Here is a 16,872-nt window from a genome sequence, read left to right on the forward strand (position 1 = left end):
GCTTCGCAAGTCACCGGACTGCACCTTGTCTTTGGCTACTTGGTTTTTAAGGTTCAGTCCACATCCCACTTTCTCTCTGCCAGCCACCCTGGTTCCCACCCATCTCCTCAGTGCCTCCACGTCCCCTGGGCCTCCTCACTCCTGTCCTGCAAGGTGCGAGACTGCACTCTTTCAGGGAGCCCTCTCTGATTACCCCCAGGTATTTATCAGCTGGTTAGAAGGTTGTTCACATTTCTAACCGCGTAATTAGTTTGTCAGCTTGGACATGCTCCAACTCAAAGTTAAGAGACTCGGGACATGCCTGGCCCATTACAAAAGGAGTCAAAGACATCTGTGGGGTAATTATTTAGTTTCAGAGGATTAAAGATCAAGAACGCTCTGACTTTCAGCTTTTTAATTTGTAACTCCTGAGCAGGTTAATCCCAGAGCTGGACGCTTTCTGATGGGGACGTTCTCTGCACACTGAGTGCAGAGTGAGAGATTCTCCCAGGACCCGCCGTGCGCGTGCATGCACGTGTGCGTGTGTGTAAGGGGGGTGCAGGTCTCTCAAATGGAGAGACTGGGCGAGTGGGAAAGCCCTGGGTGGGCAATTCGAGGCCTCGTTCTGGTTTGACTCACAAGCGGTGAGCACCTCACTCAGCTCCTGGGGCTTCAGCTCCCCATGTGGATGGTGAGCGGGCTGGCCGTCTGCCTCTCTAGTCGGACAAGCACCCCCTCGGTGCTGAGGAGGGGATGGGTCAAAACAAAGGGGCGCCACACTCCAGCCTCACTCTGGAGCGTCCCTCCTCTCCAAGTGGGCCCAGGGTGGAGCCAAGGCTCAGCTTGGCACCCTCCCAGCTCTGACGGGCACTAAGGGGACAAAGTCCTCTTGTCATCCGAGAAAGGCCTCCTGATTCCGTGGAAAGGGCTTTGGAGTCAGGCAGACCCGGCTCCTGTTCAGCGTCTGCCGCTCCCTCACTGTGTGAAGGCCAGTCCTTTCCTCAGAGGAGCCTCATGCTCCACGTGTGCAAAACGGGGATGGGACTCGCCCAACTGCATTTGTGAGGCTGCGACGAGGTCACGTGTAAAAGCGCATGTGCCCAACCCGTAGTTGGGTCTGATATGTGGTAACAACTAGTTATCACTCACCATTGCACTCAGCACGCGGCCGACATACTTGGGGTCACCTCTGCGGGCCACGTCAGTAGCAGGGTCACGGCGGAAATTCAGACTGCTATCCAGGATCGCGAGGCAAATGTTCAGAATGTCTCCTTCAAACTGTTCGAAATGGAACCATACGTTATGATGAAAGAAATGGCAAGTAGTGTTGGCTCATTGAGGGGACGGGGGCTATGCTGGCGAGAGCCACGGCAAGTGCCTGGGTCCTTTCACTCTGTGGCCTCCAGAACTGAGAGCTACTGAGGAACAACCACCTCCCCCAGCCTTCAATCATCAAACTCGTCCAGAGCTCTCTCAGTACAGGAGGGTGAGCAAACCTGGGAATTCCGTGGTTTCAGATTGGAGGGGGGGTGAAAGTAGTAATGAAGGACTCTCGAAAGGTTAAATGCACACAGCAAGGAAGTTTCATCCCATTCTCACAGGAATGAATGAAAGAATGAATGAATGAACAGAAACTATATTTTTGTCCCAAGTGTCTCTACTGGGCCTTATCCTCATTTGTGTATTGTAGTACCAATACCACATCATTGCATTGATTATTAGTACTAGATTTTGCCCACTAGATTGCGACCTTCTCAAAGACAAGAAATCTGTCATATTCATCTTCGGTATCCTTTCTGTGCAACCAAGGCCTGGCGCACAGTAGATGCTCAGTAAATATTTTCTGAATGAATGACTAGAAGGGCAGGCAAATAGATAGATTTGGGGGCTTCCACCTGTCTGTGGGGCCAGCTTCTGAGCTTCTTGTGTAATAGGGATATTACCCCCAGCGTCCCTAAGACCCTTTTACCTGTCCGAAGTTCCAGCCAATCATGCTAATTCGATTTGTGCTTCCCACAAATATGGCACCGGAATCTTCCAGAACGTACTCCTGTCTCTCAGCTTGGTTATTCATAAAGACACTATCCGCTGTTTGACACAAAAATCAGATATCAGGGATTAGAATCCTACAGGGAGCTATAAGACAGTCCTCCTCCCACTCTTGAATACTGGCCTGAGAGTTGGAGCAAGTCATACCTGCAGCCTTCCCCCAACCTCCATCAAGGAAGGAAGCCTTGGGCTATTATGCTTCCAACTGATATCATGGGAACTATGAGTTTGAAAGAGAAGCTGGGATATCCGAGAGTCTGAAAATGAGACCCCAGGAATGAGACACTTACTCCTTTAGGGAAAGAGCTATCTCTATGTTACAGAATTGTACTGTGGTCATTGTCCCTTATAACTACACTAGAGGCCCAGTGCACAAAATTTGTGCAAGAATAGGGTCCCTAGGCCTGGCTAGCAATCAGGGCCGATCAGATTCCCTGCCTCTTCACCTCCCCACCTCCTCCTTCCCTCGCTCCCTTAGCGCCCCACCGCCGCAGCTGGTTGCCCGTCATGTTCTGCGTCGCCCCCTGGTGTTCAGTGCACATCATAGCGAGCGCTCGAATTCCTGGTCTCCTGGTCAAACTCCCGAGGGGACACTTTGCATATTAGCCTTTTATATATATAGGTCATGCTATGCAGGATGTAAAAGATCATGAGATTCCTGCAATACCCCCAAAGGAAATAGCAGGATGTCCATTTAATGGTGAATAATTTGAGGCTCAGAAAGATAGAGAGACTGTCCAGACTCACAGCTGGATAATTGGCAAAGCTGGGACTCAGACCTATTGCTTCTGACTTATAGTTTCTATGCTTTTTCCATATCCCACAAACTTTTCCTAATCAAACCTAAGCCCATGAAAACCACCCCACTAATCTCCTTTCCATGGGCACTGCTTAGCTGATGGCTGGGAGTGTGGGTGGTTAGGTGCCTACCTTGTGACCAGGGGTTAAAGAGCAGTATTAACATCCCAAGTTTCAGAGTAAAGTTGTTGCCCTGGGAGGAGATCTGAAGGTTCAGTGTGTACCACCCTATGGGTGCATTGGCAGGACTGGAGATGGAGATGTTCAGAGTATTCTCCCTCTGGGACACGAGCTGTGCATACCAGCTGCCACCACTTGTCCCATTGGAGAGTGGAAACACAGCCTTCGTTTTGGCTGATTCTGAGGGGGAGGGCCCTGTAAAAGAAGAAGGGGTCAGTGAAAACCAAGGCATACTGACTGGACTGTAGGGAGAGATCAGGTTCCAACACAACCACAGGGGCCCTTCCATGGGCTCATCCAAGGAAGCACCACATTGTGGCGCTGGAAGCAACTAGAGCAGTGGTTCTCAACCTTCCTAATGCCGCAACCCTTTAATACAGTTCCTCATGTTGTGGTGACCCCCAACCATAAAATTATTTTCGTTGCTACTTCATAACTGTAATGCTGCTACTGTTATGAATCGTAATGTAAATATCTGATATGCAGGATGTATTTTCATTGTTACAAATTGAACCTAATTAAAGCATAGTGATTAATCACAAAAACAATATGTAATTATATATGTGTTTTCCCGATGGTCTTAGGCAACCCCTGTGAAAGGGTTGTTCGACCCCCAAAGGAGTTGCGACCCACAGGTTGAGAACCGCTGAACAAGAGAGACGGACCATGTAGGCCAAATTCCTCTTGCTTTGAAGACTAGGATTCTTGTGCTCAAAGGCAGGCAGAAACTTTCCCAAGGTCACACAGAGTCAATGGCAGAGTTGGGCTGGAGCCCAGAGCCCAGTGACCCCCGTGCCACCATCATCACCTCTTGGATGCACAGTCCCATGGGCTACTCAGGTGGATGTGGGGGAAGCGGGGAGCAGGGAGCAGGTACCTGTGGAGGCTATGAACCCCAGACTTTCTCCAGATCTAAGAACTCGGTTGAGGGTCAATGAGAAACGGAACGGTTGACCTCGTCGCAAGATGAGCTCCTGGCTGTTGTAATTGTCTGTGCTATGCGCTTGCCGATTGGCAGTCATCTGCCAGTCGATATTCTGGGGTTTTAAATCTGTGGGACAGAAAAGAGAAGACCTTAGGTCCTGAGAGGCAAGGAATAGTGGCATGGCAAGGTATTTCAAACAATAGTACCTTATTTGAAAAGGTATAAATTACCAAAGGACTAGTCAGCGAGGTGCCAAACTTTTAGGAAAAATCACATTAAAATACAAAGACCGAGATAGGAGGTTTTCCAGAACCTAAGCCACAAGGGTCAGCAAGCAGCAATGAACCCAAGGGAGAGAGAGTTTTGTTGCCAGTAAGTCTGATAGAAACCCTGCTCCTTTACAGTTTCAGGAAGGTTTAATGCCCAGCAAGATTAATGCCCAGGAAGCTTCAAGTCTATTTGGGATAAAATTAAAAAAAAAAAAAAAAGGAAAAAAAAATACAAAGACCTTGACTGAACATACTGAGAACTTCACAAAGGGTTGGTTCCCCTCTGCCCTTCAAACAGCTGAACCTCTGCCTACACTATTCACTATTCGGACCACGCTGCCTGCTCAGCTGACACTCAGCCCTCAAGGAGCTGGCCAGGTGCTCAGCGTAGCTTTAGCCAAACAGCCAGGAGAGCTGCGTAACCAGCGCACCCGCATTCTGTCCACTTTTAGCACCATTCCTTGGTGGATGGGGGCTCACATAGGATGGAGAGGAGGCTAGTTTTCTCAACTCCACCGGCCTGGTTTGGCTGGTTTGCTTTTCCCTTTGCATCTGTTGGACACTCAGTGCCTTTCCCCACTCCAACATCCAGCAAATGTTTACTTGTGTATTTAATGCTTTATACATGCAACACTTTGGTGTTGGCCTGGGCCTCTGATGCTGGGGAGAAGAGCATGACTCCGGGCAGGATTTGTAGGCCTAGAGATTGGACTTTCAAACACTCACTGGCAAGAGCAGTGTAAAGGAGCAGGTCAAAGGCCCATGAGATCTCTGGATGACACCTGAATGCAAACACCTCGAAATTCACTGCCCCTCCCTGCTTCCTCTCACTTGATTGTGGAGGTGATGGAGCTCAACTGAGCAGAGTTTATGAGCGGTACCATGAGGTCTGGGGAGGTTGGTCTACATAAACCTTTAAAGAGTTTTATTCCTCTGAGTTATGTTTGAGACGTTTCATCATCCATGCCTTTGCAAACCAAACTGATTTTTCTGTCTTTATGATGAGACCACAGCTATGCGAGTGTGGAGGCACATTCCAGCACCAGACACAGCTTCTCTTTACATGTGTCTGTCTCTCTTCACCAGAATGGGCCTTCGTGATTTTTGTATTCTGAAGCCCAGCACATTGTTGACTACATTAGGACAAGTAGGTAAACAAAGGAATGAAGGAGTTCAATGAACAAACAAACAAAAACTAATGTCATACCACGACCATCATGACTACACCTCAAGATTTAGTCCATAAGAAAAGGTGAATATGGGGCCTTTATTCAATAAATATATAGAGAGTACCTATCACTCACAGGACACTGGGTTAGGCACAATGTTGGCAGTGTAAAAAGTATGAAAATAAGTTTTAACCCTCAAAGACCTTCAGCAGTGAGTAAGACACTGAATGATGGAACGGGGTAAATCCGACCTCCCCAGCAAAAGGTGTCTAGGAGATGCAGGCGGGAAAGAATCACTTTCGGTCTTAGGAATTAGAAAAAGCTTCATGAAGATGCTGGGCCTGAAGGAAGAAGGAATTTTGTCAGGTGCAATGGAGCAGCCTGCATCCCAGGCAACAGGAAGAGAGGCCAAGGCACAGGAGAGCAGGTGTGTTATGTGGCTAGAACAAAGGCTCTGACCACAGGGAAAGGTGAGGCGAAGATAGTGTAGCTCCAGGGCAGGCCTGGGGCTGGGGGCTCCCCTTCTAGTAGCTTTGGAAATAGGCAGAGGACTCATCATAGATACTCTTTCAAGTGAAATCCAGCCCCTCTGGGGTGGTGAGCCAGACAAAGCTCCCGGAGAGGAGAGGGGTGCTCAGAAGGTGATCTTGCTACCAGCTCATGGTACTAAAGATTCATTCATTCACACATCCTCTCATTCGTTCATTCATTCATTCAACAAGTAATTATTGAAAGAATACATTAAGTTTTTGCACAAAATCAGAGAAACAAAAACATTCATGCAATTGACAAGTATCTATAGAATTCAGGGAAGGACACGCAGAGGAATGAAGGGACAGAGGGAGGGAGGGGAGATGAACGTTCCTGGACATAAATAGCGAGTGGAGACAGCCCAGATCTTAGACATGCCCTGGCAACCCCTATATGTGTAGATACTAGTTCTCTCTAGAGCAATGGTCCCACCTTTCAAACCCTTGCTTCCTCCCCAACCTTGCTCACGACCTGCTGTGCATGCCTGCAGGTTGACATTTGGTAGAACTTTATTCCTTATCTTATTTGAGAAAAAAGAAGAGCCCTGAGGACCATGTGGGTTCAGATAACATGAACCCTCTAGAGCAAGCAGGTCAAACTCAAAGGCTAACACAGGCCAAATAAATGAGGCATGCGGCCCGTGGGCCATGAGATTGACCTGCTTGCTCTAGAGATTCTTCACCTCCCTCTTAAACACAAGGATGCTTGTCTTCTTCCAGGTGAAGCTCACTATTCCAGACATGAGCTCTTTGAGAGCAGAAAGAATGTCCCGACAGCCTCTGCCAAACACAGGGGGAAGGAAAGAGGGGTTCAGGGATTCCACATCTATAGTGGCATCTGCCTCCCCTTCAACAGGTCCACATCCTTCTTTGCTCTGTCCAGGGTTATGCACTATATGCTGTGGCCGAGCCAATGGCAGAGGCTTTGCCCTTTCCTCCCAGAGCCCAGTGGCTCTTATGAACGTTTATATGCAAGTATTTGCTTGAATACCTGTTCTCAGCTTCCTCTTCAAAATAGTTGGCAAATACCCTTAGCCGGCTCACCTCCCCCTTCTTCCATCCCGCTGCCCAGACCGTGGAGGGATATGGACAGAGCTCTAGGGGTCATCCTGGACCATGCGTGCCCTGGGAACAGCAGTGTGGGGACTGCACGGTCCCGGGCCCCTGGGGCATGTGCAGCTGCCTTTTCTGCCCAGAACTGCCTACATCCACACCTGTTAGGTCAGGAAAAAGGACACGTCTATCTCGTTTATTTCTCTAAGCCATTGCTATTTGGAGCTTCGCTGTCATTCACATATACCTGATGATGTAACCCCCCAACTTATTCTGGGTCCACCTCTGGCAGGGGTAACATGAGAAGCACAGAACAGAGTCCAGACTGTGAAAGGGGGTGACTAGTCAGCCATCTCAATCCTGATTGGCTTGACTCTGTAACTGGATCACCTACAGCAGACAGGTAAGTGGGACTGGGCTGTGGGTGATGACTGGGGTTTTCACCTCCTCTTCCTGGGAGGACCACCGCATGGAGTTGCTGGCAGATGGCCCAACATGACATAACTGATACTCCAGTGGCCGGTCTCCCCCACCTGACCAGACCTTATTCCCTGTGTCTCTTCTCTAGGCAAAGACGTAGTTGTATCTTACAGATTTCTAGAGTTGATTAGGCTGATAAATATATTAAAAATCCAGCCAAGTGTCTTTAGCATTTTTAGAAACCACGTTAAGAAATACATTTCACCCTAACCGGTTTGGCTCAGTGGATAGAGCATCAGCCTGAGGACTGGAGGGTCCCAGGTTCGATTCCGGTCAAGGGCATGTATCTTGGTTGCGGGCACATCCTCAGTATGGAGTGTGCAGGAGGCAGCTGATTGATGTTTCTCTCTCATCAGTGTTTCTAACTATCTCTCTCCCCTCCTCTCTGTAAAAAATCAATAAAATCTATTTTTTAAAAAAGAAAAGAAATACATTTCACAGTGTTTCTCTACAGGGGTCTATACCTGACGTGAAGTTTCACAGAACAACACTAACTCCTACTGCCATTTTCCTCTTCCACTTCATTGTAATTGCTGGTCATAATCCACTAAATGATTTTACAGCCTACTAATGGGTGACACATGGCAGCTTGGAAAACAGTGATGTAATCCCATATTCCCATATTACAGGTAACAAAACTGAGACCCTGAAAGGGGAAACCATCTGCTGAGGTTACTGGGGGCTTAGAAGCAGAGCTTGGCTCAGAATCCGGGTCTTAGATCCTGGTAACTGAGGGTCTATGAGTCATTCTCAATGGCCCCTGAGCCCATGGAACATCTCCAACTCCTGGCTGGCCCCACCACCAGCCCCAAGAACAGGTGCTTCCCTCTCTGCTCTCACTTCCTTCTCTCTCGGGCCTGTGCCGTTCCCTTTATCTTTTCCCCACATTCAGACATTTGCAGTCCCTGTGCAGCACACGTGGTAGGATTGCTTGGTACCCAGTTGGAGAGAAGCTGGGGGTTCCGATAGCGGCTGAGTGAGGGGCCGGCCAGGCTGCTGGGATGAAGTGAAGGGCCCTGGACTGGTTGTCTGGCAGGATGAGGCCTCAGGCAAGGTCTCAGTGCCCCGGAACATGCTTTCTCCATATGTAGAAGGAGAGAGCGAAGCCTGCACATCCTTGTGGGCTTAGTATTCAGATCCAACATGTGCTCATCACTAGCACCTGGACCTCCAGAAGTTGGGGGTGCAAGTCCCCTGGGATCCCACACATAATGACAAAAGCAACACAGGAGGGTTTGAGTTTTTTTGGGGGGCTGCCATTGAGGACGTCCGCTGTGCCAGGCGCTGTGCTAAGCATGTCACTTGCATTATGTCCAAAACCCTATGAGATATTATTCCCATTTCACAGATGAGGGATTTGAAAGTCCAGTCAGGTGACATCACTTGCCGAAGATCACACACTCAGGCAGAGCCTGCACCCAAGCCCAGACTGGAAGCCAGTGTTGTCTGACCACATCTGACTCCAAGCTGCCACCCTGCAGTCAACCGAGGTGGCCGGGGTGGCCATGACTTGGCATGGCTCCAGGAAGCTGCCAGAGAGAAAGGGCCGCTCACAGCCCACGGCCTGTCTCAACATAACATGGTCAGCGGGAGAGCAGAGGAAGGAAGAAGGACTCTGGACAGTTCACTTAAGAGAGCTTGGCTCAGACCGGTGGTTGCTGCACCTGAGAGGCACCTGGGGAGTTGGGATGGGCCTGAGCCCCACCGGGACCAGTTAAATGAGAATGTCTGGCTTAGGGACAGCATTCGTATTTTTATTTTGAACTCTCCTGGTGTTTCTAATAAGCACCCCAGTTAAATGAGAATGTCTGGCTTAGGGACAGGATTCATATTTTTATTTTGAACTCTCCTGGTGTTTCTAATAAGCACCCAGGACAGAGAATGACTACCTTAGGTTGATATATCGTTTTACACTTATCAAAAGTCTTTCACATTAATTATCTCACCTGAGCCACATAGCAACTCTGGGAGGAGGTGGGATGGGGTGGGGACCGGGGACTGCCTCCTCTCCCCGCAGGAGGAACACGAGGAGAATGTCGACTCTTTGTGAGCCCGTCTCTCAGCCCCGAGCACAGACTGTGGGGCCTCATTTCCTGAGCGACAGGGAAATACTTTCCTCCCTTCGGCTCACACCCCAGCCGGCATGTGGGCCCTGGGGAGGAGAGGGATGCCCCGCCCGCCCACGGAGTACGGCCCAGCGGGGTGGAGGCGGAACAAGTCATCTGAGGTGAATGAGAACAGCTCACTGGGGACCTGGAAAGGTGTGGGGGCTGGCAAGGGGGGCAGGGGAGCTCTTTGTGGGAGAGGTCCCTCTGAGAATCGCCCTCGGTTAGAAAATGGACTTCATCTCATAGGGTTTTTCTTTAGGCTTATGAAAAGTTCCCCCAAATTAGTGAGCTGTGTGGACTGAGCGCCTTTGAGGGGGGCTCCGCAGTAACCCCATTTTAGAGATGAGGAAACGGAGACACTTCGGCTGAGTAACCTGCCCAAGATCACTCAGCGAGTGGGGCCTGAGCGGAGAGCCAATCCAGAGCTCGCCCCTGGATGTGTAGTTGTAACCCGTGGGCTACCCCCGTCTGTACTGATCCCCGGTAACCGCTGGAAGCACGGGCAGCCCTCATTCCAGGTGGATGCAGCTGCTGGCAGGTCTGTGTCCGCTGACCTGGGAGCAGCTGCTGCCCCAGAGGAAAGGAAGCAGGTGGACTGGGGTGGGGAGGGGGGAGAGAAGGCAGCGTGTCCCATCACCAACGCCGAGTGCCTGAAGCCATGAGCCCCTGAGCCCAGGGCGCTCTCTGCTTTCAGAGCGACCACAGATCTTGCTGGGGCTCAGGCCCCACTGAGCCAAGAAGCTGTAGCCCAGTGTGAGGGGGACCAGGGCCCCTCCTAGATTCCAGGCCAGGAGGAGGCAGGACCCCGAGAGAAAGAGCCGCTGTGCCCCAGCTCCCAGGAGAGACGTTTTGTGGCAGACCCACGGCCTAGAATGGTCCTCGCAGATTGAGGAATGAGGCCCGAGAAGGGAAGTCTCTGCAGCCAGGCCAGCGCTCTGCCCAGCAAAATAGCCAGCAGCGAGCCTCCTGCCCCAGCGGCCAGTGTTGGTCCCGCGAGGGAGGGCCTGGCCTCTCGCAGGCAGGGCCTGAGGTTCACGTTTGAACCCTGAGAGCTCTGCTTCCGACCCGGGGCCTGCGAGTGGATGTGGGGATGGGGAGCGAGGCCTCCACTCCACAGTGAGCCCAGGGTCGGTGCTCACGGCCTGCATCCCCATCCACCCTGGGGCCCGGACTCAGTGGGCAGCAGACAGAGGGTGCCACGCTGCAGGGCGGGGGGGTGGAGGGGTGCCGGCTGCCCTCAGTTGGAAACCCACATGTACCTTTGCACACAGGGATTCCCAGCTGAGGAGCTGCCCCTGAACAACTCAGGTGTGAGAGTTAAGAAAATCTGCGATCAGTGGACCCCGTTCAGGTGCGTGGTGTTCAAGGTCAACTGAACTTCATGCAGAACACTGCCAGGCCCTCCTGCACCCCCACCGCCCCACCCATAGCCCAGCTGCCCTCTCCACCAGGAGGCAGTCACTGAACCCCCGCTGATTCCAGCAAGAAGCTTAAATTGGGAACTGGGCACAGTTCTCTCCAACCTACACACGTGGACCCATAGTCCCCTGGGTCACACCTGCTGACCCACCCACCTCCCTTCCCCGCTGCCCAGAGCACTCCTCACACCACAAACTAGTCCTGACCAAGCACACCGCCTGCTGCGCCCACTGGGGCCCCTCTCCCTGGGTATCCAGTGAATACGTTCATTCATTCCAGAGGCTCTGACTGAGCGCTTTCTGGCTGAGCGACCAGGAGCTGAGCTGGGAACTGCATGTTGGCAAACGGAAGGGAATAAAGATTCTCTGGTCTGTTCCCCGCCTTTTAAAAAGCTTATTTCCTTCCAACCAGCCATTGTCTATGTTGGGTTGTGACCTCAGAAGGTCTCTGGTTGGTTTAGATGTTGAGCTCTAAGAGGTTAAGACCTCCTGACTCACAGGCACTGGCACACAAGCCGGGCTCACGACAGGCAGCGCAGCGGCGGGCCCGGGGCTATCCGCCCACCCACGGCCCACGCCCGGCACCGGCCCCAGGGGGTGAGCACTGCTGGGCCCATCGCTCTCTGTCCCTGGCTTCTTCTCAAGGTGAGAGTCGCCAGGACCGGAGGGAACCTGAAAGTCCATCTATTTCAAGCCCTTCATCTTACAACCGGAGCCTGAGGCTTGGTGCTGGCAGGGAAGGCGGACTGATGGTAGAGCTCAAGTGAGGGACCAGCTCTGCTAACAGGACACAGTGGCCAGGGTGCTGCTGGGACCGGGTCTGGGCTGTGCCACCCACTCTCCGAGTGATCTGGTAAGTCTCTAGCCCTTCCTGGACTGCCTCCTCCCCCTGGGGGAGGGCGATGGCCTCGGTGACAGCTGACATCTCCTTCTGCTACAGTCGACAGGATCCCAAGCTCCTCTCCGTAGCAACCCAGCGTGTTGCTGCATGTTCGCCGGAGGAAATGTGGGTGGGCGGTGGTGTCCATTTTGCTGCCCTGTCCTGATCGTGGTGATTCCTGAAGGAACCAGCATTCACCTTTTGTACGATGCTCAGTGATTTCTTTGGCAAACCTTCCTGAGGCCCTAACCACCATTCACGATGTGTTACAGGCTGGGTTCAAGCCTTTTTTGGGGGTTTGGCGAGGCACTAGGCTGAGCGCCCAGGACGGCGATAGCATGCCGCCTAGCGGGGGGGCTGCCTAGTAAGAGCCCGGATCCTCTGTGGTGACCGCAGAGCTCAAGGACCTGCACACCTTGTGGTTCTTTCCCACCCGCCTTCCCTGGCGCTGCTCCTAGGGAGCCTGGCACACCTGCCTCTTCTGCTACTGGGAGGTTTCAGCTCATCAGCTCATGTTCAAAGAGGCTGCCGCTGCTTCTGAATGTGTAGTTTACTTAGAGGCATTCCCATGCTGCTGATGGCTTCTTTTAAATCAATTTACAGGCTGTCACGCGCTCACTGCCTTGTGGCTCTGAGATGTGCTTTTCTTTGCCTATGTTACTGACAGCTGGTAAAAGTGCACTGAGAAACACGGGCAGCAGGTACCAGCTGGCTTGACACAGCAAAGCTTATATCCATCTGTCTAAAGCAGTGGTTCTCAACCTTGGCTGCACATCAGAATCACCTGGGAATCTTTTTAAAATCCTGATTTCTGGGCCTCAAGCTCCAGAAATTCTGTTTCTTTGTTATGGGGTGGGGCCACAACATTAGTAACAAAGAAACAAAATTTCCCGAGGATGAGGCCCAGAAATCAGGATTTTAAAAAGATTCCCAGGTGATTCTAATGTGCAGCCAAGGTTGAGAACCACTGGTCTAAAGGGATGCTGAATATCCTGTCCCTTACTCAGGACTACATCCCACATATGTTCTACCCCTGGAACCACTCTAGAGGGACTGGGCAGCTACCATGAAAGAACAGAATCTTAATATACAAAGAGCCCCTGGAGCCCCCAGGGCAGCTGTCCTGGCCTGGACACTGGCCTCTCCGCTGGCCCAGGAGGAGCCGGGCTTCCTGCTAAGACCAGGTAGAGAAGATGTCATGCACTCACCAGCCATGCTTCACCTTCTGCCGTCTCTTCCTCTTCTTGGCGTTTCACTGGGAATGGCAGGGAGAAGTGGGGAGATGAGAGCCTGCCCAGGATTGCCTTACCATTTATAGAAGCCTCTCCTACACACCCCAATTAGAATTGTAATGAAGTGGGCGAGGCACCAGGTCATTCCTGTAGTGCCTGTAAGCGTTTCCCTTACGACATCCCCGACATCCTCGTCACCCAATGGCAGGGCAGCCTGCTTATGCAAGACCAACTTGGGGAGAAGAGGGGAGATAAGAAAGGAAATTCACTTTTGTGAGTTTTTTCCCAAAGGTGAACACCTCTGGATTGTAGAGTTTGGGAAATTTTGTCGTGGTTTTCTTTCAGTATCCTGTCCAGAGCTGGAGCTGAGAAGTCTCCAAGAAATGTCTCAGCAGAAACCAGAAGCAGAGCATTGCTCAGTCTTTTCTCACTCATCACACATATTGGGGTTTCCACTTGTACAAGGACGTGAGGCGCTTAGCACGCTCGCCTGCTCAGGGCTGCCAGGAGGAGCACTGGGGTTGGAGTTAGAAACACTCCATTGCAAGGCTGGGGGGCCATCACTGAACCTAGAAGCCTTGGGAGCCTAGTCTGTGACGGGGTAATCGCACCCACTCTTCTTAATCACTGAGTACAGGGAAGAAGCAAATGAGGTGATACAAGTCAAAAAAGTGCATAGATGCTGCCCTGGCTGGGTAGCTCAGGAGGCTGGAGCATCGCCCCTTGCACCCGAAGGTGGCAGGTTCGATTCCCAGCCAGAACACATACCTAGGTTGTGAGTTCCATCCCTGGTCAGGGTGCATCGGGGAGGCAAGCAATCGATGTTTCTCCCTTACATCAATGTTTCTCTCTGTCTCCAACTCTGTCTCTCATTCTCTCAGACACCCCCTCTCTAAAATCAATTAAAAAAACACACAAGCCGAAGCCGGTTTGGCTCAGTGGATGGAGTGTCGGCCTGCGGACTGAAGGGTCCCAGGTTCGATTCCAGTCAAGGGCATGTACCTGGGTTGTGGGCATATCCCCACTGGGAGATGTGCAGGAGGCAGCTGATCGATATTTCTCTCTCATCGATGTTTTTAACTCTCTATCTCTCTCCCTTCCTCTCTGTAAAAAATCAATAAAATATATTAAAAAACAACAACAACAAAAAAACAAACACACAACAACATATCCTCAGGTGAGGATTAAAAAGAAAAGTGCATAGATGTGACCCATAATGGGGTAAATCCAGACACCATCTGGATTTGAATGTCAGTTTGATTCCAGATTGGGGGAAACATGTGTTGTTGTTGTTATAAACTTTATTAGTATTTTTAAAAATACATTTTATTGATTTCAGAGAGGAAGAGAGAGGAGAGAGATAGAAACACCAATGATGAGAGAATCATTGATCAGCTGCCTCCTACACACCCCCTGCTGGGGATTGAGCCCGCAACCTGGGCATGTGCTCTTGACCGGAATCAAAGCTGGGACCCTTCAGTCCGCAGGCTGATGCTCTATCCACTGAGCCAAACCAGCGAGGGCACAAACTTTATTTTTGTTGTTGATACTATTATAGATGTCCCCATATTCCCCTCTTTTGCCCACCTCCACCGAACCCCTGTCCCACTTCCCTCTGGCCATCACCACACTGTAGTCTGTGTTCATGGGTTATTCTATATATGGTTTTTGGCTAATCTCGTCACCTTCTTACATCCATGCCCTTTCCCCCACCCATCTGACAGCTGTCAGTCTGTTCCATGTATCCATGCGTCTGTTTCTATTTTGTTCATCAGTTTATTTTGTTCATTAGATTCTATGTGTAAGTAAGGTCATATGGTATTGTCTTTCTCTGACTGGCTTATTTTGCTTAGCATAATATTCTCCAGGTCCATCCATTCTGTCGCAAAAGGTAAGAGTTCCTTTTTTATGGCTGTGAAGTATTCCATTGTGTAAATGTACCACAGTTCTTTTATCCATTCATCTACTCATGGGCACTTGGGGCGTTTCCAGAACTTTTTAATGAGGCAGCGGGGACAACCACTGGTCTGGTAGTGGTGACATGGTTTCAACACATGCTCTCTGTAAGACTGGAGGGTAAGTCACCGACCCTCCCTGGGCCCAGGTTCTGCATTGGCGAAGAAAAGGAGGGGGAAGAGGGATCTGTTTTCTTTATATTTTTTGTTTGCTTGTGTGTTCCTCTAAGGGAATATATTTTTTGAAAGATCCAATAGGTAAATATTGTGAATATTCACCAGTACCAACACTTTCTGTGATAGGGAGTTTAACAAACTGATAACGCTTTGAGGATTCATGATAGAGCACAAGTTTCTCACACCTTCCCCCAGAGGTGGAGTGAAAATAAAGACCCAGCTCCATGATGATAAGATCTTTAGAAAAATGTGGAAGTGCTGGATCTTGAGAAAGGTGAGGCTGAACAGACAGGTGGTCTGGAGAAAGAGGAATCTATGTCTTCTTTCTGCACAGCATTTTATACACCATAGGCCCTCTGCTACCACCTGCATCTGTTTATGATCTGTTTCTGTCTGCCCCTATCCCTAGACTGAGCTCCTTGAAGGCACAGGCTGAATATTATTCACATCTCAGAACCTAGCATGGGCTGGCCACACGGCAGGAGCACTCATATTTTTGAACACGTGAATCAATCACTCATCATAAAGATGGAAATAACTACCCTGGCTAAACACTTCACATATATGACCCTTTTCCATCTTCATATCAATCCTATCACACAGGTACTATTATTACTGATATTTTTTCAGGGGGAAGGAATGGGTTAACATGAATCTGTGCAACCAGGAGACTCCCATCCACATGTGAGCGACTCCAGAGGCTGTTCACTTAACCTGGCGGTCAGCTGCCTAAGAGAGGCGGGGCCGCAGCCATTCCCAGGCTTCCAGTGGCTTTACCAGAGAGGTGGCTCTGCACCAGGGCCGGGCAGAATGACCGCTGTTGGCTCTGGCCGATGACCCGGAAGAGAGAGAGGGTAGAGAGGTATGTGGCAAGGAGTACTGGACCCTGAAGAGAAGGCTCAAGTGTGGGTCTTGGCGCCTGCCATGCCACGAGCTGGGACGTGGACAAGGCCTTCTGATGGCCAGTCAGTCCTGCCAGAAGCCCCAAGACCTGTGGGTTCAAATGGGATGAATGGATGTGAAAGTGCCCCACACACTCTCAAGTGTGTTATAAAGAGACAGAGGGGTTTGCTAATTATTATTATTACTGCTGACATTTTTGGCCTGGGAGCCAAGAAGAACTGCACCCTGGACATTCCTTCGGTGACTTGGCAAGGACACCTGCGGAGGAGACAGGGAGGCCGTGCTGTCCTTCGAGATTATACAGACATGGGTTTCCACTTCTGCTTCTGCCAGTCACCTCAACTCTCAGGGTCAATGCTTCCTCATCTGTGAAACGGAGGAAGAATGACTCGGGGACTAAAGGAAATGATGACTATAAAATGCTGGGCACAGTGGCTGGCCCTGCCCGGGGTCACGTTAGTGTTGACAGTATTAGTATTCTCATCCCCCCAGGAACCCCACAGACCTGAGTGTTGCAGAGTTTGCAATGGAACCCACAAGTGTGGGCAGTGGTGCCTGACCACTGACCATGGTGTCTTCCTTGGGAAGGTCTGTAGCTGATCAGCCTTGACCCCAGAGGGTGTGGTAGAAAGATGCCCACCCTGGATTCAGGAGACCCAGCTGGACTCTGTGACTTGCCCACTGTGACCTTGGCAGAATCCCTTTACATCTCAAAGCCTCAGTTTCCTCATCAGCCTCCCCACACACCTCCCAGGGCTGGAGTCAGG

The 16,872-nt window shown here is 50.8% G+C and overlaps 1 protein-coding gene across 1 annotated transcript in view; it reads right to left on the reverse strand.

The window, feature by feature from the left end:
• Positions 1-4,051, reverse strand: part of TGM3 (transglutaminase 3) — a 28,656-nt gene extending 24,605 nt beyond the window's left edge. The window contains exons 1-4 of the mRNA XM_081096746.1: positions 3,884-4,051; positions 2,959-3,201; positions 1,949-2,067; positions 1,129-1,257 (exon numbers count right to left, since the gene is read on the reverse strand). Of these exons, the coding sequence (XP_080952872.1) occupies positions 1,129-1,257; positions 1,949-2,067; positions 2,959-3,201; positions 3,884-4,028 (636 nt within the window). The 5' untranslated portion in view covers positions 4,029-4,051. The remainder of the gene's footprint in view (positions 1-1,128; positions 1,258-1,948; positions 2,068-2,958; positions 3,202-3,883) is intronic.
• Between the last annotated feature and the right edge of the window lie 12,821 nt (positions 4,052-16,872).

Source organism: Myotis nattereri, assembly GCF_964212035.1.
Source record: "Myotis nattereri genome assembly, chromosome: 8".
NCBI classification, from domain to species: domain Eukaryota; kingdom Metazoa; phylum Chordata; class Mammalia; order Chiroptera; family Vespertilionidae; genus Myotis; species Myotis nattereri.